This window comes from Falco naumanni, chromosome 7, assembly GCF_017639655.2.
Source record: "Falco naumanni isolate bFalNau1 chromosome 7, bFalNau1.pat, whole genome shotgun sequence".
Classification (NCBI taxonomy): domain Eukaryota; kingdom Metazoa; phylum Chordata; class Aves; order Falconiformes; family Falconidae; genus Falco; species Falco naumanni.
In genome coordinates, this window is record NC_054060.1 from 14,595,070 (window position 1) to 14,623,066 (window position 27,997).

Genomic DNA, 27,997 nt, shown 5'->3' on the forward strand with positions numbered 1-27,997 from the left:
AAGAACCAGGCCAGATTTAACATCTCACCCCACCCCCCCAAACAGCACTTCTTGAGCAACAACTCTTTTGCCTTTTGCACCATCTTGTTTGTCAACTATTCCAGGAGCTGCACCTAAGTTTCCAGGACCACTGTGTAAGTACCTCCCCAACTTTTTTTTTTTTTAATGGTTGGTGATGTATATAATCCAAAGACTTGCATCAAAGTTTAACAGTCTCCATAAGATTTAAGCCAGTGACGGGGGGGCGGGGAGGCAAGGGGCAGCAGGGGGAAAAGCTCAGAACCCCAAGCTACATTTGCCCTCTTCTCTATTTTATGGCTTACAATGTACGTAGACTAACATACACACAGTTTATTCAGTTACTTTTAGTAATGGAACTACAGTTTCATTCTTTAGTTGGTACAGTTACATTATTATCCATCTTTACATTCAAAATCTGGAAAGAAATCCTACAAAGGGTACTGTACTTAAAAAAATGAATAATCAAAATCAAGAAAACATTTAATGCATCAAATTGATATGGGCAAGTGTTTTTTATAAAAATATACTGTATAGAAACACATTTGGAAAACTGCATAGAAAATATCTTTTATTTATATCGAAATAAGGCACAGTTTTACTAGCTATGGTTTGGCTGTAAAAATGCAAGTGTCTTTTGATAACTTTTCTGGTTTTAACAATATTTTCCATAAAAATATAGGAGCTGGAGTAAAAAATCCTTTTACCGAGTGAGAAATATTGTGAAGTTTCACCAAATTTACTGTAATTTATTTGTAGAAAAATTGAATACTATTTTAAATCAGGATCCTACGTGTTATTGTCCTCCAGGCTGTTCACTGGCTGATGCTGTGCTTTCTTCATTTCCTGTGTAATCCAGGTGCTCCATCATCTAAATGGAGGGAAGAAAAAAAAAAAAAAAAAGAGCAATAGCTTCTTACAAAGAAATACTGCGTTTCCCCCACTGCTCCAAAGTATTTGTTAGCTAAGAGGAATATAATTAAACATGTGTTAGAGTGCATTTTAGCAGCATACAGGTAAGAAATCCTTTATAGATCAGAAAAGTATTCAAGCCAACTAATCAAAGCTCTCTTAGCTAATGCTTTCCACTACAAAAGCATCCTCCAACCAAGGATTCAAGTCCTCTACAAGAAATTAAACTTGTAAGTCAAAAGTGTCTCAATTATTAAATACAGGAAAAAAACCCAAACCACCTGATTGGGGTTAAGCAAATTTTTCAAAAACATGGTTTGTAGAACCAGAAACAGGCCCTAGGATCCTACCCAACATTTACAGGTAGCAAACAATAGCTTGAATTCTCTTCTCGAGTAGCTTTCTCTTTTCACGACTGTAAAGGCTAGCTATAGTACAGTTAAGTTTTTACTAACTATTGCCAACATCTCTTTGTAAATTTTCATTTTATTGTAAAAACGATAAAGGAAATTGAATTGTAAAGTCTGCAACAGAAGAAAATCTAAACCAAATTACTATATAGCCTGATGATACTTTCCGATTAATGTAACTGATTAGGTCACCTGAATAACACAAGACAACGTTGCACTTTTCCTGACTAAAAAGCAGCCTGTTTCCCTACCCACCGCTGTACTGCTAGAGGGCAACCAGGGCAACAAAGGCTCCTGTCTCCTCCGCAGGACAAGGCACTAAAATTACAGAGGTAACATGCACATTTGTTAGCGTGGCAAACCGAGACCCATCGGTTTGAAGGCTTCAGACTTAAAGCATGATTAACAAGAGCCCAAGGATTGGACTGTTTCCATAGCTGACAACCACAGACAGAAGGTACAGAAGCAGTAAAACTAATGCTGAAAGACAATGTGTCAAGGAGCTCACATGCCTAGTGTGGCAGGATTATTAGGACAAGGGCACAATGCTTTCAGTGTCAAAAGGTAGAAAACCTTACATCTGTTCCTCCATACCAGCACATCCTGCCTAACAGTAAGAGAGCTCCCTGTCTTGGTGTAAAACAGCTTTCCACATGACAGAGGACATGATTGCATTCTTGTCTAACTAGCACCCGCTGGAGGATCCTTGTCAAGACAAAGCTAGGCTCTGTCATATGCACTTTAGCATGGTATAATTCTCTGTATAGGGCAAAGAGAGCAGTTCCATTAACTTCTCTCTTCTTTTCTAGCTGTGACCCACCTCTGTGCCATACCTTCTCTTATGCCAACAGAATTGTTTCATTGCAGGTGTACAAACATGTCCTATTAAAAGCAGGTTTGCTTAAACAAGCCGTTTCCCAGTCCAGACACAATAACACGCTGTGCAGGAAGGTGAGATGACAGTTCCAAGGCAGAAACAAGTCACTGGGACTTGGGTAAGGCTTAGAAGAGCCTAATGGCCACAATATATAGATCCGACTAAAACTAGGGACGATCCTTCACATCCTTCATGTGTCAGAATTAAGACAGTAAGAATTAAGGCATTGCCAATACACCCAAGAACTGAGTTACAGCAATAGCATACGCTCAATCCAGTAGTAAATACCAGGCTCCTCTGCTAATGACAGTGTTGCATTCACTTCAGAATATCTAGAACTTTCCCTGCACTGTGACCAAAAACCCACATCAAAAGTCACCAAAAGCAAAACACTCCCTACAATTATAAAAGTCAAACTGTCATTTTGAATGAGGATTGAAGTTTTGTTTCTGGCAAAAAAACACCCCCACCCCCGCAGTACCACATTACATCAAATAATGCCATTATCTTCCTCCATCCTAGAGAGGATCATCTAACAGCTAACAGAGAAGGTAGTGTGGGGAAGCATTTTTGTAAAGTGTTTCCCTCCTAAATCAACAAGATGCTTCCAGAAGGAAGGAGTTAACACTATGGGATATACTGAATTGTAGCACAGAGTCAAAGATTCTTCTCTTAATCCTACAGCAAGGTAAGTAGAACAAAATGTATTTATGTTGGAGATGGCCCCTGTATTTAAAGCCTCTGCTTAATATATCAAACTTTTAAGTTCACTTTAAAACCAAAAGGGCGTTTGGGTTTTTTTGATGCACATAAATGTACATCAAAAAGGCAAAAAAAAAAAGCAAGCCACCCCACCCCCATTTTAATGTCTCCACCATATAGAAGAAGAGTAGCCCACAACTTGAAGTCAGGGACAACAGATGCCTTTCTAAAAATGTAAGATTGCATTAAGCAGCTTTTTCCAAAAGTATTTCTGTTGTAGGTTCTCTCAGGACAACTTCATCCTCAAAGACTCAGCAGAAACTGCACTAATCTTGTTGACAACAGCAGTGAGATGAAGGCACCATGCTAAAATCCCAGACAAAGGTGTCGTTTCAAGCCTCAAAAAAGCCAAAGCAATTAGATCATACATTGTGGAGAGCTAACAAACATTTATAAAGTGGAAGAGATTCAGAAGATTTTCTTCCACATCTGAATTCCTGACAGGTTTTAACGGGTGGGGTGGGCGGTGTCAAGAGAGGTGAAACATAAATGTATTTTAATTAAAGCCATCTCCTAACACTGTGAACTATCAAAAACCAAAAAACGCAACCAACCCCCTCCATAAACCAAACACCAAGCCAAACCAGAAGTTGCAATATCAAACTCCTACCTGTAAAAAAGTACATAGTACCTACGCACAAACACTTGCCTGCAAGATTCACTCTGATGTCGCATTCGCATAATTCTTAACAATTTCTAGCGATAATTAATTTGCAAGTAACTACAAGTGTGATTTAAAATTACAGTACTAAACAGCACATGCATGCTGTGTAATATGCTGATGATAAATCTGTTGATTATTATTTCAAAAACAGATAAGAAAGCGTGCTAAACCCTTCAAAACTGACAGTCTGAAAAGTTGCAAGACTATGCCACCTGGGAAACTTCAAAGTTGCATTAGTCCACTAGATTTTTCATTATATTACCGATGATTTCATAGATTTTCCTGCTATAAAAACTAAATAATATTTTTTCATTAAATCAATATCTGGGAAAAAAGTATCAAATTAGTTTATCATGCAGACACACGAGGACTATAAGCAATCCAGAAGACTTAGAAAAAAATTTATTACACACTTCACAGCAGCAATATTGCGCATTTCGTGGTAGGAAAGTAGGTGTGTCACTCCCTCAATAAATCTCTGCGCTTCAGTGAATAGTTACAATGTTTTTCTGTGCAGCAACTTACTACACCTCAAGACTACTCCACAAAAAAGCTACACACAGTATAACTAGAATTTAAGACTGCATCATTATGCAGAAACATCAATACTCTCAGTTAAGAATCATGCGACCTCAGAGCTATCTTAGGGAGTCAAGTATTTTCTGTATGTATAAAGTAGAAATTGAAAAACTGACTTTACAATCCTATCCAAGAACTTGAGTGCACACAGCAGGACAGAAGAATTTTAAGTTATAAAAATACAGTCTGGCCATCTGATTTTAATTTGCACTCAACCCCTCCCACTTCCTAACCTCTTCTTGGCTTTGTATCTAATTTCCTTATTATTAAGGCTTTCTAATGAGACTTACATTGTTAAAGTACTCTTCATTAGAAGAAAGAGGCTAATGAGAAAAGTACTTTTCAGTTCACTGTCAGAGTTCACCATCTCAAATTGTCTTCAGTGTATAGGGCAGACAAGCTATGCTTTATAAACAGATGTGTCACTCCAGACTGCTGACTAAATATAATTCAAGATTATATAATTCAAGATTTAAATGCTTAAATTTTGTACAAAGCTGAAATTTTAAAGCTTGCATTGCTTCCTCCATGCTGTGCTTAAGACAGCAGACAGTTAAAATAAATACTGTCAGTGTTCCATGAACTATAGCCTAGTAAGGTTAAACCTTCTTGCTGCAGTCTAGAAGTTGTGTAGCAGCAAGACCACAAAAGCTGGTCTGGATCTTTGCTCCCTATCCCACTGCAAGCACTGCAGACAGTACAGGATAAAGTATACTGCCAACCAACAAGATGATAGAGGGACTGTAGACATGATTAGTAAAGGCAAATTATAATGCTGAACATTGTAACAGAGGACAACAAAATCACTGTCTAGCACTACGCAGGTTTTCATGTCAATGCAGAGACACAGAAAAATTAAGTGAAGGACCTCCATATAGGAAACAGTAGCTGAACTAACACCAATTCTAAATATTTGAAGACACTCCTAGGGATTGGGGAAATTACAGAGTAGAGAGGCATACAAAGCCTGCCTTCAGGCTTAGGAATCATGGCTCCTTTGGTACTTTATATAAATTTTCCTGCATTCCTTTAAAGAAAGAAAACCACCCAACACCTAAACATAAAACCAGATTTATAGCTTGTCTTCACTTCTACCATCTTCTATCAGATTACTCGGAAAATTAAAGAAGATAGATGCAAAAAAGAATGAAAAGAGGAAGCACAGGGAAAAAAAAGAAACCATAAGATGATTAATAAAGTTGCATTAAAAGAAGGCCATAATCACACCTTGTAGCAAAGGCGTCCTGGGGGAGTCCGATACCTAAATAAAATTCATTCCATTATTAAAAGCATATACAACAAAAATCAGAAAACCCCAAAACTCAAAAAAGCTAACTAATGGACTATAAACAAACAGCAGCATTCATGAAGTTTAGTTACATGATACACACACCGCACATGCTCTTGTACCCCTGTTCTTAGGGGGCTTTGCTCTAACAAGTCTGCAAAGTTTCCCATGAAAACAAAGCAAACCTCTACAGAAGTCTGGTCACCCTTGTCAATGGGGCAGCTCTGCTCCATACCAAGTTACCACTGCTGCAGCAAAAAATAGCTTTCTGTCACCTTTCTATATATTTCCTTCTCAGAATGAGTACTGAAAGCTGGAGATTTCAGCTCTGGGGTTGTGTGGGTTGTCTGGGTGGGGGAGTTGCGTGTTTGTAAGTTTAGTAAGGCCAGTTCACAATACAGCTTTATATGAGGAGGACAACACATGAGAAAGATCAACACTGCAGCGTTCTGAGAGTGCAACTTGAGTAACACCCTCTGGAAAAAAATATAGAAAATGTTCTTCAGAAAGTTGTAGAAAAACAGGAGTTAGTAAAGTTACACAGAGGTGTTCAATCAAGACAACTCTAACTCAGGGTGGTGTAAATCAAGATCTTAAATTGTGCCAGAAATTAAGTCATCTGACCTCAAAACAAGCTGAAGTTCAGAGCAGTTTTAATCCTTCAAGAAAGCAGTTGAAAGGACATGAAATAACTACTATGGCAACATAATTCTTCCAAGTATGAGTTTTGCTATGAAAAGTGCAAGAAATTGTTGTCACTAACGAGAGTTGCCAGATTTACTTAGGCCAATCTTACTCAGAACTCAAGTGAGGAAAATAAATTGCAAAGCTTTTTTTCCCCCTCTGCAACCGACCCAGAGTTACTGGTCTTCATATTTGTCACACTGTTTATGTTAGAATTAATTAATTAGAATAGCAAACAATCATCAATTTATACAGAAATGCCTGGTAAGCCAAATTCATTCTGATCTACAAAGAAAGATTTGTAGTCACTGGACCTATCACAGGAGAAGTTGTTTTGTAGACAAAAAGACAGGGTGTCTAGCTAAAGCTGAAGATTCCCTCAGTAATTTCATACGTAGCCAAGCTCCAGCTGAAGCAGGTGTAGGATGTTAGTTAGAGCAACAAAAGGTAGTGTTTAGCTGATAATACCATAGTATTAGCTGCATGGCTGCAGTTTTACATTTACAAGAATTACCACTTCCATTGATGCACTTAAACCTTGCAACCCAGAAGCTGAAGCAGCAGGAGCTGCTTCTTTCCACCAACAACTTCACATCACGCATCTCCCCCCGGCAACAGACTTATCCATCCTCTGAGCTGAGCTCAGTGCAGCCTAGATGCAGGTGACAGTTTCTGAATTCAAACTATATTGGACTTTAGGTCTCAAAAAAAAGAATAATTCAGGGTATTAGTGAGACTGGCCTGCCTGCTGATACACACCAGCTCACAAGGGCACGCTCGGTTACTACAGCAAGTCAGATCAGGGAGAATGTGCCCATGTCAGAGGCAGACCACTGGTTAGATTTTAAAGACTGCGATGCCTGGGTAGCGCTAGGGATAACCAAAGGGGAAATGTGGAATACCCAAGGCAACGCACACAGTGTGCGCTGTGACAGAAAACAGTATATAACCACCCAGCCGCTTCGTTGCCGAGTGCTCCATATAATCCTGACGATCCAGAGCAGCAGTGATGCATGGAACGTTTCTGAAATTCTAACTGATCACCAACTTTTTTTTGAACTGTTTCTTAATGCTGGTGTAGGGCAGACTGGAATCTGCACGCTTAGTTCAGTGACTCATATCATACCACATCAAGATGATAGTTGAGAAGTGTTAAAACATAAAAAAACATTTCAAAGAAAATAGAACAAGTTTTAAATAAAAGTTTTCCCTATGAGTACTGAACCTTAAGCTTTGTCAACTACTAAGGGTTGTTGGTTTTTTTAAGAGTAAAAACTATTTTTCCTTATTAGTTCCAGAAGATAACATAAAGACTAGTAAAAATTGGATTGTGGGTGATATATTACCAAGTACTTAGAGAAGCATATACTCAAAGGAATTAACAACAAAATACTCAAGGCATCCAGCCTACCTGGTAACTGCTTCCCTTCCAAAATTTCTTCATCTCTTTGCGCCGCCAAGCAACAAGCGAGCTAGTTATGAGTGTACATGGTACAAGATAGAGAAGGGCAGGTTGTCCCATCTTCATTAATGCCAGAACAATGAAAGTCAGCACCATACCGATGGCATAAGCTATAAAAAGATATTTATACATCAATCAGGAATGGGTGAATTTTTAAATCAGCAGCACTCATTCAGTAAGCCAGAATTACTATTTTTTTAAAGTAGTATCTTGTTAATATAATTGAAGAAGAGAAGGACAATACGTTGCTCTGTATTTGCAAGCTTTCTCAAAGCAACTGACTACCATAAAGAATACTCGCCTTAAGTAAGGGCAGGCACATTAAAAAGATGATAAAGAGATTCTTGACACCACCAAACCTTTACCTGAAGAAAACCATCTAGCCCTGCCATTGAAAAACAGCTACCATGAAGATTAACAATGCTGAAGTACTGTGATTTACCTATTGTGCAGGAAATGAAGTATACAGAAGATGAACTTGTTTGAACATCAAATCTTCGACAATAGGCAACCAGAAGCCCTATAAGGAAAAAAAAAAAATAATCAAAAAAGGACTAATGAAATGTTTACCCATGATTTTTTTCCCTCTCCAATCCTCCAAATCAAAGCAGAATAAAAAGAATTTATAATAAGAATTCCCATTACTGTATGTTATCTCCTTCCCATTTATCTCTGGAAAGCCAAGAAGCAGTTTAAGAAATCCTACAGTAAGTCTTAAAAATGAAAACCCTAAGGGAAATATAAGCCAAGTGAGCTTGGTATTAAAAGGTTTTGGTTTTTTAAGCAAGTTAATTACATCATGCTATTTTGAATTTTCTGATACAGAAGAGCAATAACCTAGTTTTAATACTTTTCTTCAATAGGATTTTTATGTTAGCTCTTAATCAGCAATTTTGCCTGCACGCTGTTCACAAGATGGTGCTTTGTGCCTGACTTAAGTAATTTGCTCAAGACTCCAACTACGGCAAAATTCAGCTCTTCTGGGAAAGATGGAAAAACTTGATAATATATTTTCCGTTACCTCACCTCTAATTAGGTAGTCTAGGATACAAAAATACCATGAAGTCACAGGATACTTGCTTTCTGTGAGATTTCAGTGAGATTTAATTAATACTGACAACTGGATTTCTCTCTGGGATTTGCATTTACACAATACAGTGCAACAGAAAAACAAAAACTCTTCACTATTTAAGTGTTCTGTAACATACTAAACCTTCTTACATTGTGGCTTTTGTTGTACCCTGCATTGATACATCAAGGCAAACTGCTGCATTTTATTTAGTAATTACTTTGTAGAATAAACTCTAATATAAGTCAGTCATGAATCAAGCCCAAAATATTTAATTGTAAGTTACAATTGCCAAAAACATTTGCTCACCTGGGACAATAATGTCTCCAAAACCCAACAATGAAAATGGCATGTCACACAGTGTCGATGCAGAGTATTCAAGTCTAGGCACTCTAATAACCACAGGTAACTGTAAAACAGTATTTCAAAAGCCCACATAAATCTAATCTAAAACATCCTGGTGTTTTGGGGTTTTTTTTGTTTGTTCATTTGCTTAAATTAATAAACAGTTTAAACGTAATTTGTTTATTGTTATGAAGAACTTCAAAATAGGTAGAACCTAAAGTAAAAACCAGAAGCCAACATAGCAAGTAGATAAAGCTTAAGGTAAGATGGAATTTCAGATTTATAAATATGCACACACCAAAACAAAAAGTTAGAACAACATTTAACCATATAATGGGAATAAAAAGTCTGGATTATTAACCTAACTATAGAGTATTGATCAATGATATCCAGGCCCTGAAGAGAAATTTGGACAGTTAGGATTTCCCCAAAAGAATAGTCTTTTCAGAGGGAATCATTTAAAAATCCAGTATCTGAAATACAATCCTTACTTTCTCATGGGGAGCTGAGCGTTCAGCAGGGACTTCCACCAAGTTTCCATCATTCTAGGATCAAACCCAAGTCAAAAGGTATTTAATACTTAAAAGAAAATAGCAGAAGCTGGCTATATTTTGTGAGAAAGTTATGCCAAAAAGCACGCTATGAATTAGCTACACAGTGTATTTTTATGTTGCACGTATTATAACAACTGTTCATACCTTTTCACTGTTTCCAAAAGGACCAGCTGCAACTTCAACCATTATACTTGCCCCATTCTGAAATTAAGGTTATTTTTCAAAAGTTAGTGGGTTAATATACTAAAACATTCATACGACATTCACAAAAACTGCTTGAACCTCATTGTACAATTCAGGATTGGAAAATTCCTGAATGTTGAAATGAATGCACTAGTATTGTACATTATTATACAACATCGTTTTGCATTAAATGCATGTAGTCCAGCCTAGAATAACTGTTTAAAAAAAATAAACTAAAAAAAGCAACAAATCCATTAGATGTAGCTGGACGTTTAGACAGAACAGCATCAGCTTTTTCTGCCATTAGCTTTGTGCTTCTAATTAAAAGAAGGTACATTTGGATACAGTTCATACTATATTGCAAATGAGCACTGCAGAAAGTAGTAGAGCACGTTCCAATATACATATGTTAAAAGCAAAAGGAAGAAAACTGGAGGACAGTAATTTCTCATCATCATCCTGTCACACAGTTGGGTACTGCTTACTTTTGGCCACGTGATTACTGAAAACTTAGTTAAGAAAACTTATGGCACCTACACAAGCATTATGCTCTACAACCCATACACGATGAAAATTTAGGCCACGGCTGTCTTAAACGGGGAAAAGGTCAGCCAGCATTTCTGCATTGAAAATACTGAAAACACTGATCCCTTAGACAAAAATACTCCCCCACAATGACCAGACAATATTTTTTGGTTTATTTTAAAATTCACAGACATACCTTTGTAATAAATGGTGTTATGAAAACAAAAAACACATCATATAGAAGGAGAAGGCCTAGAAGTATCACACAGGACTGGTAAAAAAAGAAGAAAGTATTACCACAGGTTTTCAAGGATTGTATAGCGAGATTCTGGTACAAAAAAATAAAAAAACCAAGAAACTCATCCTCACCCCACCCCCACCCGCCACCATGTTTTTATTCTAGCATAACATTTAGAACAAAATTCATTTATTTTAAAACTTATTAAAAACTGTAAAGATTTCTTATTTAATATATATAATCTTGAGTGTTGAAAACCTACTTCCTGACACTGAACTTATAGATTCATGGCATTAGAATACTTTCTTAAAGTAAGTAACTTACAGTACCTTAAAGTTGGGCATTTTCAGTGTTTTAATAAAGTTTAAGCAGAAAGCAACTCCCAAAATATCTTGCAAAATCCAAGCCCACCTAAAAATAAGAATACATTTTTACACATTGTTCAAATTACTGCTGAGATCTAAGTGTAATGATTTTAGATTTTGCTGGAAATAGCAAGATGGCAAAACAGACTGGAAAGCAAAAAATTAGTTTTTAGGAAGTACTGCAACCAAACCCACAAAAATACTAGTATCAGGACAGTCAATTTACACTAGTCTGATCATAAATAGGTAACTGTGCTGGTTTTGGCTGGGATAGAGCTAGCTGTCTCCATAGTTGCTAGCATGGGGCGATGTTTTGGATTTGTGCTGGAAACAGCGTCGATAGTGCAGAGACGGTTTAGCTCCTGCTGAGCAGCTTGCACAGAGTCAAAGCCTCCTCCGCCTCTCGCACCCGCCCCAGCGAGCAGCCTGGGGGGCACAAGAAGCTGGGAGGGGACACAGCCGGGACAGCTGACCCCAGCTGAGCCAAGGGATAAGCCAGCCTGCATGACGTCATGCTCAGCACATAAAGCTGAGGGACGTTTGGAGTGACGGCGTTTTATCTTCTCAAATCACTGTTGCATGTGATGGAGCCGGGCTTTCCCGTGGATGGCTGAACACCCGCCCGCGGGAAGAGGTGAACGAATTCCTTGTTTCGCTTTGCCTGTGTGTGCAGCTTCTGCTTTACCTATTACTCTGCCTTTACCTCAAGCCGTGAGTTTTCTCAGGTTCACCTTTCCACTTCTCCCCCCAGCTGAGCAGGGGGGAGTGAGCGAGCGGCTGTGGTGCTCAGTCGCTGGCTGGGATTAAACCACAACACCATTACTCATCAGCGTACCATAGAGAAAATGAGTTGAACAGAGGCCATAACAGGGCCTTGGTGCTCACTCGTATGACTGCTCACTTGATTGGAAGCCCTACTTAATATCTGGCTCAAGATGCTACTTAGGATTGCACTATATTTGTGGTCCTGTGCTTCCACTGGACCAGAGGAAGCACAGGTCCTATAATCCCTATGCTATTTTTGCACTATTTTTTTTTTTTTTTAACAATCATTAGCAATCAAGCTAGGTCTTCCACATCTTCATATTTTTTGTGCCTTCAAATTACTACACAGTTCATTTGTATAGCTTTGTTCTCTATTATCCCATGTTTGTTAAGCTTCATAAATACTTTCATGACTTTTTTTTTAAATCGGCACTGGCGTTTAGAAGGATGCTATGCTCCTGAATTAGTTATACAATGGGAAGTTCATTAACAACAATTATTTATATTACTCTTTTAAGTCAGAATGCATCACTTACCTATCTTCATTTCGAAACACTGCCCAGACGACAGCTGCTGCTATGCAGAATACAGCAAGAAAAATAAGCCTCACTTCAATGTTTTTGTTGCAACATGCAATCCTAAAAGAAAGGAATTAAAATTAAAAAAAAAAAAAAAAAAAAAAAAGAACCTGTGACAGTCAAAACACATGCCTGTACTGTCCTTAAGCTGACAAGATGTTCTCATCCCGAGAGCTTCTTTGCCTGTTTGTTCCATGCATACCCAGGTGGCATTATTCTTGCAGCTGCAGTACCAGTCCTTCTGCGGGCTGCCTTAGAAACATGCCTACAGAGAGTAAGCCAAGCTGGGCTTTGATGGACAGTCCTCATTTTAGCCAACACATCCAGGGAAGGCAGCAAGCAAATGAATTTATTTAATCCATTTCTGTCATATAACAAATGTGCCAACAGAACTACATCACTGAGGGACAGCTGCATCTTAATTCCAGAAAAGGGGGAGAGTGGGGGAAAAAAAATAATCAATTTTAGGACACATAATACAAGAGTAAAAATGGAGTAACTATGTATTGCAAAATTGTGAGCCAATCTGTTTCCACTGCCTACTCAATTTTCTGGGACAATTCTTGAACTGTTGTTATCTGACAGAAGTAATGCTGTCCTGCACCTTCTGCAAAACCTGCTGTCTTTTCTACCTGATGGGCTACTGGATCACCCGGCACTAACGTCCTGTACTAAGTAACATGCAAACACAATCGTAGGCTTACAAGCATTGCTGTTTTGGGGAAAAGAACCATCTGTGGCATTAATAATTTGGGTTTTTTAAAGGGAAAACACAGGGGAGGAAAACAGGGACATTCCCATACTCACCAATACCTGCAGGATATTTAATTTGGAGTAGTAAGAAGCAGCTATCTGTACACTGATAACACACTACCTGAGTTAGGACTGTAACCACTAACTTCAGAGGGCACAAGCAATATGTTGCCTTCGCAAGAAAAAGTTAAAACTTGGTCTGTCACAGGTACAGTACAGATTAACATGAGGAAAAAGAACCTCTATTGCCTATAGCATGGTACTAGCTCAAAACAGAAACAAATGTGCAGGATGCACCCTTCCAGAATTCCTTGATGAACAAAGCGAGCACACCCTACAATCAATCAGAATTTTCATAAAACCAAGCTCAGACAGCCAAGCAGAGCCTTTCAAGCTTGATTATAGCAATGCTTTCAAATAAAGGTAATACAACAAATCTCCCACAATGCTATTTTAACTGTTGATTATGCTACATACACCTTTAATACATAATTAAAAGAGCTTGTAATTTTCTCTTTTAACAATCCCACGCACTAAACTATACAGGAAACAATCTGTCAAACTGTCATATTTTCACACTACCTTGAGTAGCAAGCAACCAGAAGATACGCAGAAGAAACTTTACATTTATACTAATTGAAAGGTGTACAATACCTGCACTGCCCAAATGGTATTTCTGCTATTAACGCCGCAAGACAGTTGTATAGACTCATTGCAGATGCCAAGCAGAAGACTGATATTATAACATACACTAAATAAAAAGAATGAAAGATGGGAATCAGTGACAAAATGCAACAAAATAGTGAACAGGAATCAAACACAACAATGTACATTGGATACAAACTGTTAACAGTTATAGCACGACTTGATACCAGTCATGGGAGACCCTAGTCAGCTGATTACAGAAAGTGCTGAATTCTGAGCACCTCTGCCATGACAAGTTCTCATCAAGCAAAGACTTGAGCTTTGAAATTTTTGAATTTAAAATTTTTTTTAATTATTTTTCCTCACGTTTCTTTAAGAAGAAATAGGTCATCTGTTACAGCTTTCACATACTGTTACTTGGTTATGGCTAAAACCAAAGTGCTATTTTACAACTACCAGCTTCCTCAATTTCTGTTAATATCCCTCACTTCAAATTCTAACTTGAATCACTTTGTCTGCTTATGCATAAAAGTTTCACCGTCCCCAAGACCTAATTAATGCTTTAGGTGGCATTTTGAGATACTAAAGATCCCATGCCTTCTAAAAATGTCTATATAGCTAGGAACCACCTGGTTAAGAAAAAACTCTGTATTCCATTTTCTAACTTACATATTGTGTATTCTAACTTATGGTAAGCACCCTGAGATGTGGACAAACAACAAGACCCGTTGTTTGCTACTTGGGGTTCCTTTTGGTTTTGGTAGTGAAGGTCTGGCTAGAGAGCAATTGTGGAAAGTCTATAAGGAATAAGCAATATATATAAGCAATTGTGAAAGTCTATAAGGAGACTACTGAAAAAAACAGGCAAGAACGGTGGATTTTATAGTTGTAACCAGGATCGTGTACCATTATGAGCTGTTAAGCCCCCAACAGGCAAAACAAGAAGTTTTGCACCACAGATTCTTCTGAAGTCAGCAAGAAATCAGCTGTTTCAGTAATCTCAACTTTTGAGGCAACAATGGAGTATTAACAATGTCTGAATAATTGCAAAAAGAGATACAGAGAACTCCATCACAGACCGCAGCTTTGCAACTGGCTTTATGCTGGAAACATTCCCTCCCTAGTACTTCAGTTACAGCATCAATCTTAACTCCCAAGTATCAATACTAGGACTTGCATTCACACACACAGTAGTGACATACTGAAGTGGGTGGGTTTTGGTTGCTTGGGTTTAATTCAGTACAGATTCTTTCTCCTGCGACAGCATGTCATACCATGGTAACAGCTTCTTTACCTCTAAATTTCATACATGTCTGCTCCAAAGTGCACAGAACTAAGGGTTCTCAGCACAAGGCTATTACATATTTCCTTTGAACTATTCACATTTCTTCCTCCCCCCAATTTGTTACTCCTCTCCGTTTCTCAATAGAGGCCTCTTTCTTTACTTCTTCCTAAATCTCACCTGAAACATCTCAGAGCAAACAGGAAACATTTTTAACCTGAACCTTTAGATCGCATTAAAAGCTTCATCACTCTTATAGTGGGGCAAGTGTAGTAAAGGTAGTATTACCCATAGCAAGATAACAAAAGCTAAACAAAAATCAGAAGTCAGGATGGTAGAGGTTTCTTTTGCAGAAAAAAAGAGCGAATAACAAATCTCTAGGAAAGAGTGAATTTAGGAAGCTTCAGAATGAAGGTTAAATTGTTTGTACTAAAAAGCGTAATTTAAAACAGTGTACCTTTTCTGGTTGCATGAATTGAAGGGCAGGGCGAAGTAAAAATCAACAAACAGTTTGGAATTTATATTCTAGCGGAATCGTATAATTCAAGTACTTTGCTTATTGCTAGAATGCTTGAATTTATTCCATTATGGTAATGCCAATTTGCCTGGTGCTTTAATTAGGGTGCTGCAACCACTAACTCAATGTCAACATCACAATACTGAACAAAAGCTTTCACTCTAAAACACTAAGTTATCAGTGCCACCCTCCCAAGAACATCAACATACAGCATTACTTTTTTTTTTTTATTAGTTGCTAGTCATCTCTCCTTGACATCACTTCATTCAGAATAAGGACTGTCAAGGCAGCCTTTGTAAGAGAGCAGAAGAAAGCTTCTCTTTTTTTAAATAGCAACTAAACCTTTTCAACTCTCAACTCATACACAGAGGGAACAATTTAAAATATCACATTGGTTTTCATTTAGAAGTCTAGCTTTTCAGACTTAGACACCCAATAAGATCATGCAGGAAAAGTGAAATGAGATCATCCATTGTTTCTTACCTAACCATTTGTAGAAGAAATAAAGTAAGACCAGCATGACACAACAGATGACAACAAACAAGATAACTGTTACAGGGGTGAAAGTAACATTTTCTTCCTTCTTCCGTCTTGTTTCTCTCTCCCCAGGACTTGCTATTGCTTTCAAATTCTCACTGTTTTAAGAAAACAACAAACGCATTAAACTCAGACGACGGATTACAAAAACATTTTACTGACCCAAATTGTTGGTCATAAAGCATTTAGACTGACAGCATTTTAGTCTAATCCTTCATACCATTAAAAAGACTTCAAAGTACAGAAAGATTGTATGCTTATTGTTTGAGTTTCTCTCCATTTTTTAATGGAGATACGCACTTCTAACCTAGCATAGGTCACAAGGAAAAGATTCTTCACTGCCTTCCTTTCCAATTGTGTGGTGACTGCCAACTTTAAGGAGTGACCTCAACCAAAACACTGCTCCATGTGAGGAAAACTAGTCCGATTTCAGAACTCTTAAACCCCTTTTCAGATTGCACATCTAATAGTTGACTCGATTAGCACATCATCTCTGACTATAGGATTCCTTGGACTAAAGATAGTCAACTGATAAATACACCTGTGATAAATCAAAATCACAGGTATTACACAGTTTTAAAACCTCGACTACCAACACTACATGTCTGCAAACCCCATTCATGTTAGTAGAATGAAGCTAGCTAAGTACTAGTTCTTTTACCCTTACACCTCGTAATTACAGAGTAAATGAAAGAGGGAGGGTGTAACTGGGGACTTTTGCTGGGAGTAAGATTTCTGTGCATACATACTCCATATTTATACCTCACTATGCAAAATAAGGAGACTTAAATTGTTGTCTGTTCTTTGAGCACATAGACCTTCTACTCTTTAGTTACAGACGCTAGTGCAACTTGCCCATCAGATAGCATGTTCCTGACAAATCCCAGAACCTACCTACAAAATGCTGAATTCAGCACTGAAACAGCTACCTACAAAAGGGAAAAACCCACAGGAATAAGGCACTTTGTTGGATGAATCACCTTCTCAGAGGACATGCTTTGAATAAGCAGCTTTAAAAAAAAAAGCAGCTCATTCTCAATTTATGAAAGTGCACTTTAACAAGTTTAATGTAATTAAATCTAGGTATTTTTCAATATGGGAGACAGCATCACATTATTTTAGCATTTAGTGCAGCCACACCCTATAGCACTGCGGGGTGAAAAAGAAGCATAATCAAAGCAAATTTTAAAAAAAAAAAAGACAAAAAGGACACACAGGCTGCTACTCCCCTCCCCCCTGCTTAATCTCTTTAAAAATCACTAGATTTGCATAACTAGTGGGAAAGATTAAGCTGTTGTTATCACATACAATCCACTACCTGTTTTTCTGGGGAGAAAAGCACCAGAACACTGCTGAGAACAGGAAGCCCTAGGCAGCTATGCACAGTGGTCCATTTAGCATCCGCAGACATCCAAGAAACACTGCAGAGTAACACCATGCTCTCAAAGGCCAGCTATACCCAGTTTAACCCCAGACTAAAACCAGGTCCGTGCATCGAGCGTGCTTCACCTCACTAAAAGCTGCACATCCCTCAAGCACGGAGCAGAAAGCCCTACTACTCTTTTTCCTGCATTTGCCACATTCTACACTTCCACTCCCTCCCCTTCCCTGCCCAGGGACTGCTGCTGCCTCCTTGACCTTTCCTAGTCCTAGAGCTGCTATTGCCCCCGCTCTGTTGCTCCACCAGATAACACAGAAAGCTGAAGCAGATAAGCCTGGTTGGACTTTAACTATCTGGAGCCACCCAGACACAATCCAACAGCCTTCCCCAGTACCCCTAGTGACAGAAGTGCGGTGCAGAGACATCCCAGAGGGTGCTGCACAGCCAGCTGGGATGAAGCAGTTGCACACATCCCTGTCAATGCAGTCACTACATTCAACTACAAACGTACCTCTTGGATCACTGGATTTTAAAGGTGTCATTAAAATACCTACTTTCATCATGGATATTAGAGTATTATGGTGCTAGTTATAGGGTATTTGGTAATCTGTCAACATGTTAACTCATTCCTCCTCCCAAGAGCAGCATTGGCGCTCAGGGACTTTTTACAATCAACTACTCAAGGTTCCTCAAAGACCTACAGTGATTTTTCACAGACTGCAGTGCTCAAGCATTTCATGGCAAAGCAGCTAATTGCACCTAGGTCTTCTAATTTTTTAACTACCAACCTAAAAGAATATAATTTCTCACCAATCATATCAACAGTTTTCACAAAGTTTATAGTCTACATATTTTAAGCAGTTCTGTTTAAAAAAAACTTACAGTTCTGCTACTCCGCTCCAGTAGCCTCCTAGCGCCACTGTAAACACTGCAATCAGGAAGATGACAACCATACTGCAATCAAACTCTGGCAAAGGTGGTGAATACAGAGTCACATTAACTTCATTTCCCAGCGTCTGAAATATAACATACAAGGTGATTCATAAAGGACAACAAAGAAATTATGCATCTTATTGGAAAACAAGCGATACATCACAATTTCCTGCTCTTAACCTACACAATGCTGACAGCAAGTTTTCAACCTACCGTACAAAACCCATGTATTTGCCTTGGTCATTGTAATAAAGCAATGCCTTCCATACTATCTTTCAAGATGGTCAGGTTTGAAAACAACCCTATTACTACCGCTGTAGTATCCGTTGGTTTCCACAAGGCAAAATGGTACTACTTTGCATTCTTTCAACACTTCTGAGCAGCTGTGCCTCTAGCCCAAATGCTTCTCATCCCCCAAATATATCAAGTTCTATCAGAGATGTCTGCTCTGCAGGAAAGCATATCTGAGTCAATCAATTTGCAACACAAACTCAAAGGTCCACTGTGACACCAGCAGAGGTCTACCTCTAGCTTGTGAAACCACAAAACGTGCAGCTCCGATACAGGCAGGATGCTTCAGACAGGACACAGTGAAAACTGTCAGAAAGTTATTTACTCACAGCTTTACATGAACATGATTGGAGATGGATTCAAAGGGGGAAAAAAAAGCAATTTCACTCCACTGAAAAAATTCAAGACCATGGTAAAAAAAATCCGCTGAAGGACACTGAAGAAGATGGGAGGGAACATGGTGACATAACTGATACCAAATCAGACAAAAATCTTGAAAGCAAAAAAAAAAATGCTGCCATCTGACTGAAAGGTGAGATTTAAGAAACAAGGAATATGATTTGACAGGAAATGGAAGGTGGCAGGGAAGAAAGGTTTGCTGTTGTAATCCAAGTCAGTCAAAGCACGTGAAGCAATCCTGCAGTGACTACTGATCGGTACTGAGCAGATATATACTTCAGCAGAACAACAGATTTGTTAACAGCCTGCACGTACAATAAAAGCAGGAGAGGAGATGAACATGCCAGGCAGGTCTGGCTACAGGAAGCTCAAACTGGCAGCGGAGAGACTGAAGGGGAAGCCAAGTAGCGTAGTGGAATACACTGGCCATATGTGAAGAAAGCTGATTCATTTTAGCATCTGAATTACCTAATTACAGATATTAACCCTACTGCAGGCTGAAGAACTAAAAAATCATTCTTCTGCCTGAAGTTACAGAAGTTCAGAAAACCAGAAAATTAAATTCTAGTGAAACATTGCAGTTGTACAAAGTGGAACATAACATTAGATAAAGGCAAAAAAACCTCTACTCAAATTACAGCATCATTTATGTAAAAAAAAACCAAAAACACCAAACCACAAAACCCCAAACAAACAAAAACCCAGACACCAAAAAAAAGCACCAAAACCCCAAGAAATCTAAAGGCTTATACATTTTTTTTAGTCTTCAATTCCAACATAACTTAATCCAGTTTTTCCTTTAAGTTTCATAAATCTTATAAAGTATAATTCACATTAGAATCTAGAGTGATTGTTTCCTTTTGTTCCTGTTCTGCTCTTCACTAAAAACTTGCAAAGTCTCAACTTCCACCACAGGGAGCACTAGAATCAAACACACTGCATCAGGTAACAACTCCCCAGGAGAGCTGTCTGCCTACTAGAAGATTCATAATACTCTTGGTATTGCTATCAAGACTTATAACACACCTGACACGAATGGTGAAGGCTAGTAGAGATGAAGTCATCTAAGAAGAAGTAGAAGGAATGTTCATACAAACTAGCTACCCCCAGACTGGTGCCGTCCCTCTCTCCTAAACAGGAGGGGTAGTTTAGAAGCCTTGAAGAGTTAAAACAGAAACACAACTGTAGTAGGAAGAGTAAAATGGCTGCCAGCTTATAAGCAGCACGCACCATTCAAAACAACAGCTGCCAGTGACATGACAGAAGCTTTGGCAAAAATTACATCAGACCTAGGAAAGGACCACTTGTACTCTAGGCTGTGTTCCTCACTACTTTTATGAGGGCAGCCTCATTGTAAGATAAAAACTAATTCTTTGGCTCAACAGCATTATGAGACATCATCCAGCACGCTAATCTACTAGCAAAGTTACTTTGGTGAATTACTACAGCTATACAGAAGTGGTGCTACAGAACACCGCCCCAAGCAGCACTAGGCAATAAAGTGGTACAGAGAAGATTCAGCACAAATCAGGGGTCTAACCTTGCCCTAGTTCCCTTCCATATTAGTGGGGTATATCTTAAAACCACTCAACTACGTGAAAAACACTTGTCTGTCTTGAAGGAACAAATCTGAAGACAGAGGACAACCAACCCAAAACACAGTATTCATGAAAACTATGGAAACCGAAACTGTCATCATAAACCTTCAGTCATGTCAATGCTTGGCAAAACCCAGTCTTTAACAAGAACAGTAAACAACCAAAGTCCTATATATCTAGGCATGGTTTCAGTTTGCATACTTACCTAAGACAACCTCCCATGGCAGCTCTGAAGATTAAGAGCAGAAATGGTGAAGTGAGCTTGTAAGTTCAATCCAAAAAGCTAAAACTACGCAGGTTAGCGCTAGCCTCTGCTATTCACAGAGAAGTGTGCAGCGCAACTCCTGCCTAGCAAAGCTATTTAACACCAGATAAAAAACAAAACTCAACAAAGAAACAACAGAAAAAGCCACACAGAAGAAAAGATACTGTTCTCCTTAAAACCCTCTGCAAGAGTCTGTATCCTGATATTACAGGTCAAGGAAAACAAACTCCAAATACCCCAAACACAAAACCCCCTGCTTATCAAGCACAGGAGATACCACAATCACAGCATTTTAATGACACACACTTGGCATCTCCCCATGAACTCGGCAGCAGCAACTCAAACTATACTGCCTAACTGCTCTGTAGCAGATGCCGTCATGCTATATAAGGAGCGAGCTCATCATCTGGCAAAAATTACAACCACCCTCACATCTTTCTCAAGATCCAACCTGACAAGGTACAGCTTGCCTGAAAGATATCATGCCAGTAGGCACAAGCTCAGCTATCCTAGCTACTGTGCTAAAGGAACAGCCCTCTCGGGCTATAGCTCTTGATGTGTGTCAGGCACCTTCAATCGTATACAAGTCTACTGGAAGGCTGCTTATCTTGTTCAGCTAGACGACTCCTAAGATTACCGCCCCTCCAGTCAGGTATTGTGTTTCCCATTCTTAGAGTTTAATTAATCATTCTCTCAAATTAACCTAAACTAGGAAGACTAGTACTTCCATGACTTAATATCTATCCTCTTCTGTGAAACTGGAAGCAGTATCTAAGTACATTCAAATCAGGCAGACATCCATAGCTGACCTGAAATGATTTTATTTGTTCAAAAACCTAAGTTTATACAAACCATAACATGCTGAAGTTATATTACTTACCAGCTGCATATCTACTATGTCACTGTATCTTATAAGAGCAACCGGAAGAGTCACATCTTCAAAATCAGTCTTGTTATCTGAAAGAGGAGACTAAAAGGGAAAGTGTCAGTGCTAAGTATGTTAAGCCTATTTGTAATGCAGGTTAGATCCCTAAAAGGGGATTGTCCTTCAGATTTCAATGTACTGGGGGGGGGGGGTGGGGGGGGGTGGGGGGGTGGGGTGGGGTGTGTGTGCTCAATCATCACCTTTTGCAAAAGGTTAAGACAGATGTAATTACATCAAAACAGACAATACTACCAACACATCTGGATTCATAAAATTCTCATGTTTTTATAGTGCTACAAAGGATACTCAAAACTCTGGTTTTATTCTCTACATTTTTAAGACAAGAGTAACTTTCCTGGATAATCACACAAATTCACAAACTGCAAACATTTTTACATACATGTTACAGCTGCAATTGAGAACCAAAAAGCAACAGAAGTATATGCAAGGATCTCTCAAAAAGCCTTTTTTCTTTTATTTCCAGTTTTAGATTACATTTTCCTATCTTATTTTTGTCACACATGCCTACAACAAGGTCACCTAGGGTTACAGGGAGTTCAGAGTACACTACTTTTAGGGAATGATAAAGACAAGCATTTGCATTCAGAAACATGACTAAAAATACAATTCAGCTGTAGATACTTCTAGATGCCATAACACAGCACTGCACACAGCTAACTCAGAATGACCCTCTCAGTCTCAGGAACAGCAGTCGTGCCAGCACAGTGCTCTGTGGGGAAGGTTAATGACTCGTGCTGGAATCCCACCCATCACCAACATCCTCTGCTTTTGGGGTTTCTCTCAGCTAACCCTGCACAACACTGCATCGGACCAAACAGGTAAGACGCTATTTCAGTACAGAAGAAAACTTCAGGTTGTAACTTACCAGCCTAGGCTTACTGGCAATCAACAGCATTTTAGCACCCAATCTTTGTGCAATTCTTGCTTTCTCCAAGAAAGTGCAGTTTCCTCTCATCACTACAACTGCTTTGTCCTTCATTAAGCCAGAAGGAACTTCAGAAGAACTGCAGAGTACCGTAGAAGTCAGGTTTTCCAGAGTTCTGAAAGTCTGCAGAGAGAAGAGGGAGAAAAGATACGTGATGTAAGTAGGAAATCTGATATTGCAAACTAATCTAGAAGGCTACAGAACTATGCCTCCCAACTTGAAATTTGCCAGAAAGAGGTATAACAGAAAGGAATCAGTAATTCAGGAACATAAAATCAGAGCAGCAGTTTCTGCAGCCTGCAATACTGAGGGACATTTAGAGCAGCATATCGCTGAAATATATGGCTGCTTCTAAATGCAATTTCACAGCAGTTGTTGCTGTAATTTAAACATAAGAAACTTGTTATATAGGAAAATCACTGCTTGTAGTTCTGGGGAATCCAATGTACTCTCTGTGATATTCCCAGGCTTCACAAACCAAAAAAAGCACTGACAGATACACCATAACCAGAGTTCTGAAGCCTGGTAACATATTACTTACTACACGAGAATTAGAAAAAACTATTTCTAGCCTTACTTCAAAGTTCAATTTCATATTGACAGTCATTTTAAAATTACTGTCAGCTTTCTTTAGCCAGTCAAGGCATCCCAGTGGCCAAAGTAGCACAGCAAAGTTGTTTGGGGCAGACAAGTGATTTTTACTGTTCCAACACTGAGTTAACATGTTAATGAACCACAGTAGAAAAGGGAGAGAAGAGTGGCTTGATCTCTTCAAAACACGAAGTATTTCCTGTTTATAGGAAGAGCACCTAAAAAAATGTTTCTGCCTCACACCCCAGTTTGGCTCAATGAAACACACTCAGAACATACAGCATGATGCTACATGCCAGGTAATCTCCTATTTCACCACATGTTTTCAAGACAATTACACAGAAGATCAAACTGATGAACCAATATAAGAAAACTGTTTCAAAATTTTACAACATTTTTGTAAACAAATGAACAGAAGCTTTACTCATAAATCTGAAACCTAGACATACTGATGACACCGGAAGAAAAAAAAAATTACATCAGATGAATATGTAAACGTATTTAAAATGGGTTCTAAGCACACAGCGAGTATCACCTTTGTAAGCTTTAGAAGCTGGATTTTTAAAACACAGAAAATTTCACTGTAGTTTTTTTGGGGGAGATGGAGAACAACATGACCCAAAAAGGTAAATATTCAACATAGCACCTATTTAACTCAAAAGTTTAAAGACCAGTTATAGTTGACCCAAATTCATAATGGCATTCTCATCTTCTTAGAAAGTACGGTTATAAACTACTTACAGCATTGTCCAGGCTCTTTGGAAGAGATACCCAACTAGAATTGTAAATTATGCAATAATCCTTTGTTACGGGAGGTATGCCACTTCCAGAAGCGTGCAGGATCCCCTCATCTGCAGTTACCTGCAATAAACCAGGGTGTTCTGAATTAAAGTTCAGAATATCAGTATATAGACATTCCTGTAAAAAGTTATTAGAAAGAGAAAGAGCTGTTCAGAGAAAAGGAATATTCAAATAATTACTTTATATAATGACCGATACCGTGAGAGATGGGTAACTTGAGAGCAAGATGGAAAACCAGCAAGAACCTAGCCACTGTATAATGCTGCTTATCCTCACTTCAAATATAATGTATTTGTTACATGTACAGTTCATGTCACCAAGTAAAATACGATCAAGAAACCCAAACAAATGATTGCATACTCTGTGTCCTGTACTTTCCAAAAAGTCTAAAATTAAAAAGCAACTAAAACAGTACATGGAAAAGTAGATTAAAGTCCTTCCCTCCTCACAGATTCTAGGACTTCTCCTACTAATTATGGTATTATGTGGCAATTCCTAGATATTTTTTTTTTAATCAAATAACTGTAAACACAATAAGATCAACTAGTGTGCCACTTAAAGAACTTGCATAGTTGAGGAAATACTTTGGTCTATTAAGATTACTCTCAGAGTCCCTCATGTAATATGACTTCTGTTATTTACTAATACACATGAATTTTAAAACGTCCAGTAATTTTAGGGATATATACTTCTCCCCAAGCATTAAGGTATCTAAGTGGATAAATCATAAAAAGATTAGATGCATCTACAGCTCCAAAGTAATGAAAACAAGCCTAATTTGTACCTCAAAGAAGTGTCATCTTAAGAAAACTGGGACATGATCTCATTTACATTGTTTTTCTTGAGAGAGAAATTGACCTCAGTATCAAGAAGTATCAACAGATTAAAAAAAAAATTAAATCCTGTTGTAAAATTCCAGGCTTGTCTGAAAGAACACTGAGATACTAAGCTAGAAGTAGGCATGGGTAAGGTGGAGGGAAGCCCAAATATTTGTCAGATACACAGCGCTAATCATTAACAGTGCTACAGAGGCATTTCTCCTCAGGCTAGCATTATCAGTATTCTGCAGCGAGAACTAGAGAGAAAAGAAAAACATGCAATGATATTGTTCCAGAGGTTTATGTTTGCCTGGTTTGAATAGCAAAAAACCTTCTTCAGAGGAATCCATTATATTGGCCATAGCACACGAACATCTGCTAGGAGAACTGTGTCAAAGGGCCTGAGCACATTAACTGTTTAACATATAACAGTTCTTTAGCTGTCAGCTAATGTAAGTTGATCCATGATTTATGATCAGCCTTCCCTCTTAAGTGCACTCACCTAAAAGCACAAACTAATGGCAAATTAAAAGCAATAAAGACTTCCAGCAGGTGCAAACCCCAGATGTTTCCATCCATTAAAAGCTCCTTCTGCTTCACAAAGTAGAATAAGTGTTTTCTGGGTTCCAGGAAATCAAGTGTTAATGTTACACAACCATAAGTCTACCTAGAAGTAATTGCTTGCTTATTTGATACTCAAGGTTTTTTTGGCAAGCTTCCCTTCTCTGGGGATGCATCAGGGAACACAATTCTTGCTCACAAGGTCAGGGGAGGGAAGACCAGAGGACAACACTTACACTCGCATATCCATTGCTGAGCTCTAAAGACAGCATTTAGAAGTCAAAAACGAAGAGAAGCGCTACATGCTACACCTTGTTTGGAACACCCCCACTGAAATCCTGTTGCATGCTGCTGAACTTTTATTTTCCTAATTGCTTCACTATCCTTCTTTCACAACAGAAAAGGGCTACTAGTGTGGGTACATGGCCTTGCAGTCAGCTGTGCCACCGAACAGCACAAACCAGATCCTACTCTCAGTATATGTGCAAATTAAAAATTTCTCACTGAGCACATATTCAGTCTTGGTACTTAAGTATAAGAGTAAGAGTGTGTCCACAAAACTGCTCCCGAGAAGATTATCTTGCTTCCATAGGCTCACTTGCTCCAGCATAAAATTGTTCCCACATGGGGCAGAGGCGTGACAGCTGTCCTTAGCTAAAGGAGCACAATCACCTTTCACTTCAGGTTCAGACAATTCCCAGTGGCCCCCCACCTTTACACAAGTTTCTTCCTATTTCTGACAGGTGGTTCCTTCCTCTACCACCTTTACACTTTTATTGTATAATTTCTTAACTTTGAGAGAGAGGAAGATATCTCACGCTCTCTCTTAATCCTCCTTCTTCCCAACAGGTCCCTGTCACTGTCAGGATATGAGCTTAGGCTGGCTGTTGAGCTTTGGAGTGCACAGGTAACCCCACCACGCAGAATACTGCAAGTTATATGAACCAGTGGACACAGAGACCAAACCAAGCCTACGTTTACAATATCCATCACAGTTCGCACCTAGGTAAGACATACAAGAAATTTAAAAGCACAAGGAGAAGGTATTTTGTACGTAGCAAGTAACTACATAAATTTCACAGAAATGTAAAAAAGGTAGGAAAAAACTAGCCATAACCAGAACAAGTATAATTTCATAGTTCAGCCAGTGGCCCCATCACACATACAAACCACCCCTCCCTCACTCCCTCTGGGCACTGCAACCCCAGGGAACTGGTGCCCACGCTCAGAGACCAGCACCGGTCCCCAGCTGAACACCTACTGCCTTCCCAAGCGCTGAGTCCCCATGTCGTTAGTCTCAGGATGCTGTTCTCGAGGCTGAATGACCTGGTCGCCACCGCTACAACTGCATTTGTAGAGCAAAGGAGGGGGCAGGACACAGGGCATGGAGTCTTCCAGGAGGGCAGGAGAAGCCCCTTGTCAGCAGCAATAAACCACGGGGCTAAGGAGCAAAGCCACTCCTCAGGAAAGCCCAAGGCAACTCTAAAGACAGATATGTGGGATTCGCAGGCATGGAGGGAGCCCTTCGCAGAGAGACACAAGCTACTTCACCCGAAGGCATTCTCAAGGCACTAACAAACCGCGCTGTGCACCTGCTGCTGAGCTAATCCAACGGTGGCTCCCTCCGCAGGGAAGTGCTCTGTATCCTGCCTTACCAACACGAGGTAAAAGTTACATTAAAAACAAGCTACCAGCCAACAAGAATGGAGCTTAGTGGATCGGCATTTCATACAGATGCGTCCTTCATACTGTCTAAACAGATTACAGAGGTTTCCAGCTTCCCCATTTGGCTGTTCCATGAGGCGGAGAGCAATCTCCCCCGTTCCCATGGCGACGAACACCGTGTGCGGGCCGAGCCCGGGAAGGGCTCCCGCAGCGCAGCCCGAACGGCTCGGGTCAAGGCCCGGCCGCGCACACGCCCCAGCCCCCCTGCCCCTCGGCGCTCCAACCCGAACGGCTCCACACACGGCACCGGGGCTCGTCACCCAAACCCACCGCTCGCCCGCAGGCCGGCCCGCGCCCTCAGCCCGGGGAGCCCAGGGGCCTGGCGGGGGGCCCGGCCACCCCGGAGGCGCCTGAGGCGGGGGCGCAGGAGGCGGGAGCTACGTGGACCGTGCCCGCGGCGGCCGGGGCCCTCCAGGGGACGGCTCCAGCAGCCAAGCGGCGAGAGGAAGCCCCTCGGCCCGCAGAGACGGGGCAGCGACGGGCGGCCCGGCCGGCCCCACCGTCACCGGCCGACCCGCGGCCCAGGCCCGCCCAGCGGCCGGGCCCCAGCGCCGCCTGCGGCCCCTTACCGGCGGCAGCAGCAGCGCCCACAGCGCGGCCCAGAGCAGCCCGGCGGCCCTCATCGTCCTCAGCCGCCGCAGCCCGCTCGGGAAGGACCTGGGCCGGGCCGGGGCTCCTCGCACCCGCCGCGCAGCCTTTCTCCGCCGCCGGCTGCCGGCGCGGCGCCACTTCCTCTTCCGCCCGCCGCGGC

General features: G+C 40.0%; 1 protein-coding gene across 4 annotated transcripts; it reads right to left on the reverse strand.

Annotated features, from left to right (window-relative positions):
- Positions 1 to 118: 118 nt before the first annotated feature.
- Positions 119 to 27,980, reverse strand: SPPL2A (signal peptide peptidase like 2A). Of its 4 annotated transcripts, XM_040600349.1 has the most exons (17): positions 27,816 to 27,980; positions 24,083 to 24,202; positions 22,691 to 22,873; positions 21,760 to 21,849; positions 18,276 to 18,409; positions 15,959 to 16,110; positions 13,686 to 13,782; positions 12,237 to 12,338; positions 10,900 to 10,981; positions 10,529 to 10,603; positions 9,769 to 9,825; positions 9,562 to 9,615; positions 9,035 to 9,134; positions 8,099 to 8,176; positions 7,606 to 7,766; positions 5,450 to 5,483; positions 119 to 889 (listed from the first exon to the last, which is right to left on the reverse strand). In XM_040600349.1, exons 1-17 carry the CDS (start codon positions 27,867 to 27,869, stop codon positions 858 to 860), a joined length of 1,605 nt encoding a protein of 534 aa, XP_040456283.1. In that variant the 5' UTR covers positions 27,870 to 27,980; the 3' UTR covers positions 119 to 857. The 4 variants fall into 4 exon arrangements, with proteins under 4 accessions (XP_040456283.1, XP_040456285.1, XP_040456282.1 ...); XM_040600351.1 differs by lacking the exon at positions 9,562 to 9,615; XM_040600348.1 differs by lacking the exon at positions 5,450 to 5,483.
- Between the last annotated feature and the right edge of the window lie 17 nt (positions 27,981 to 27,997).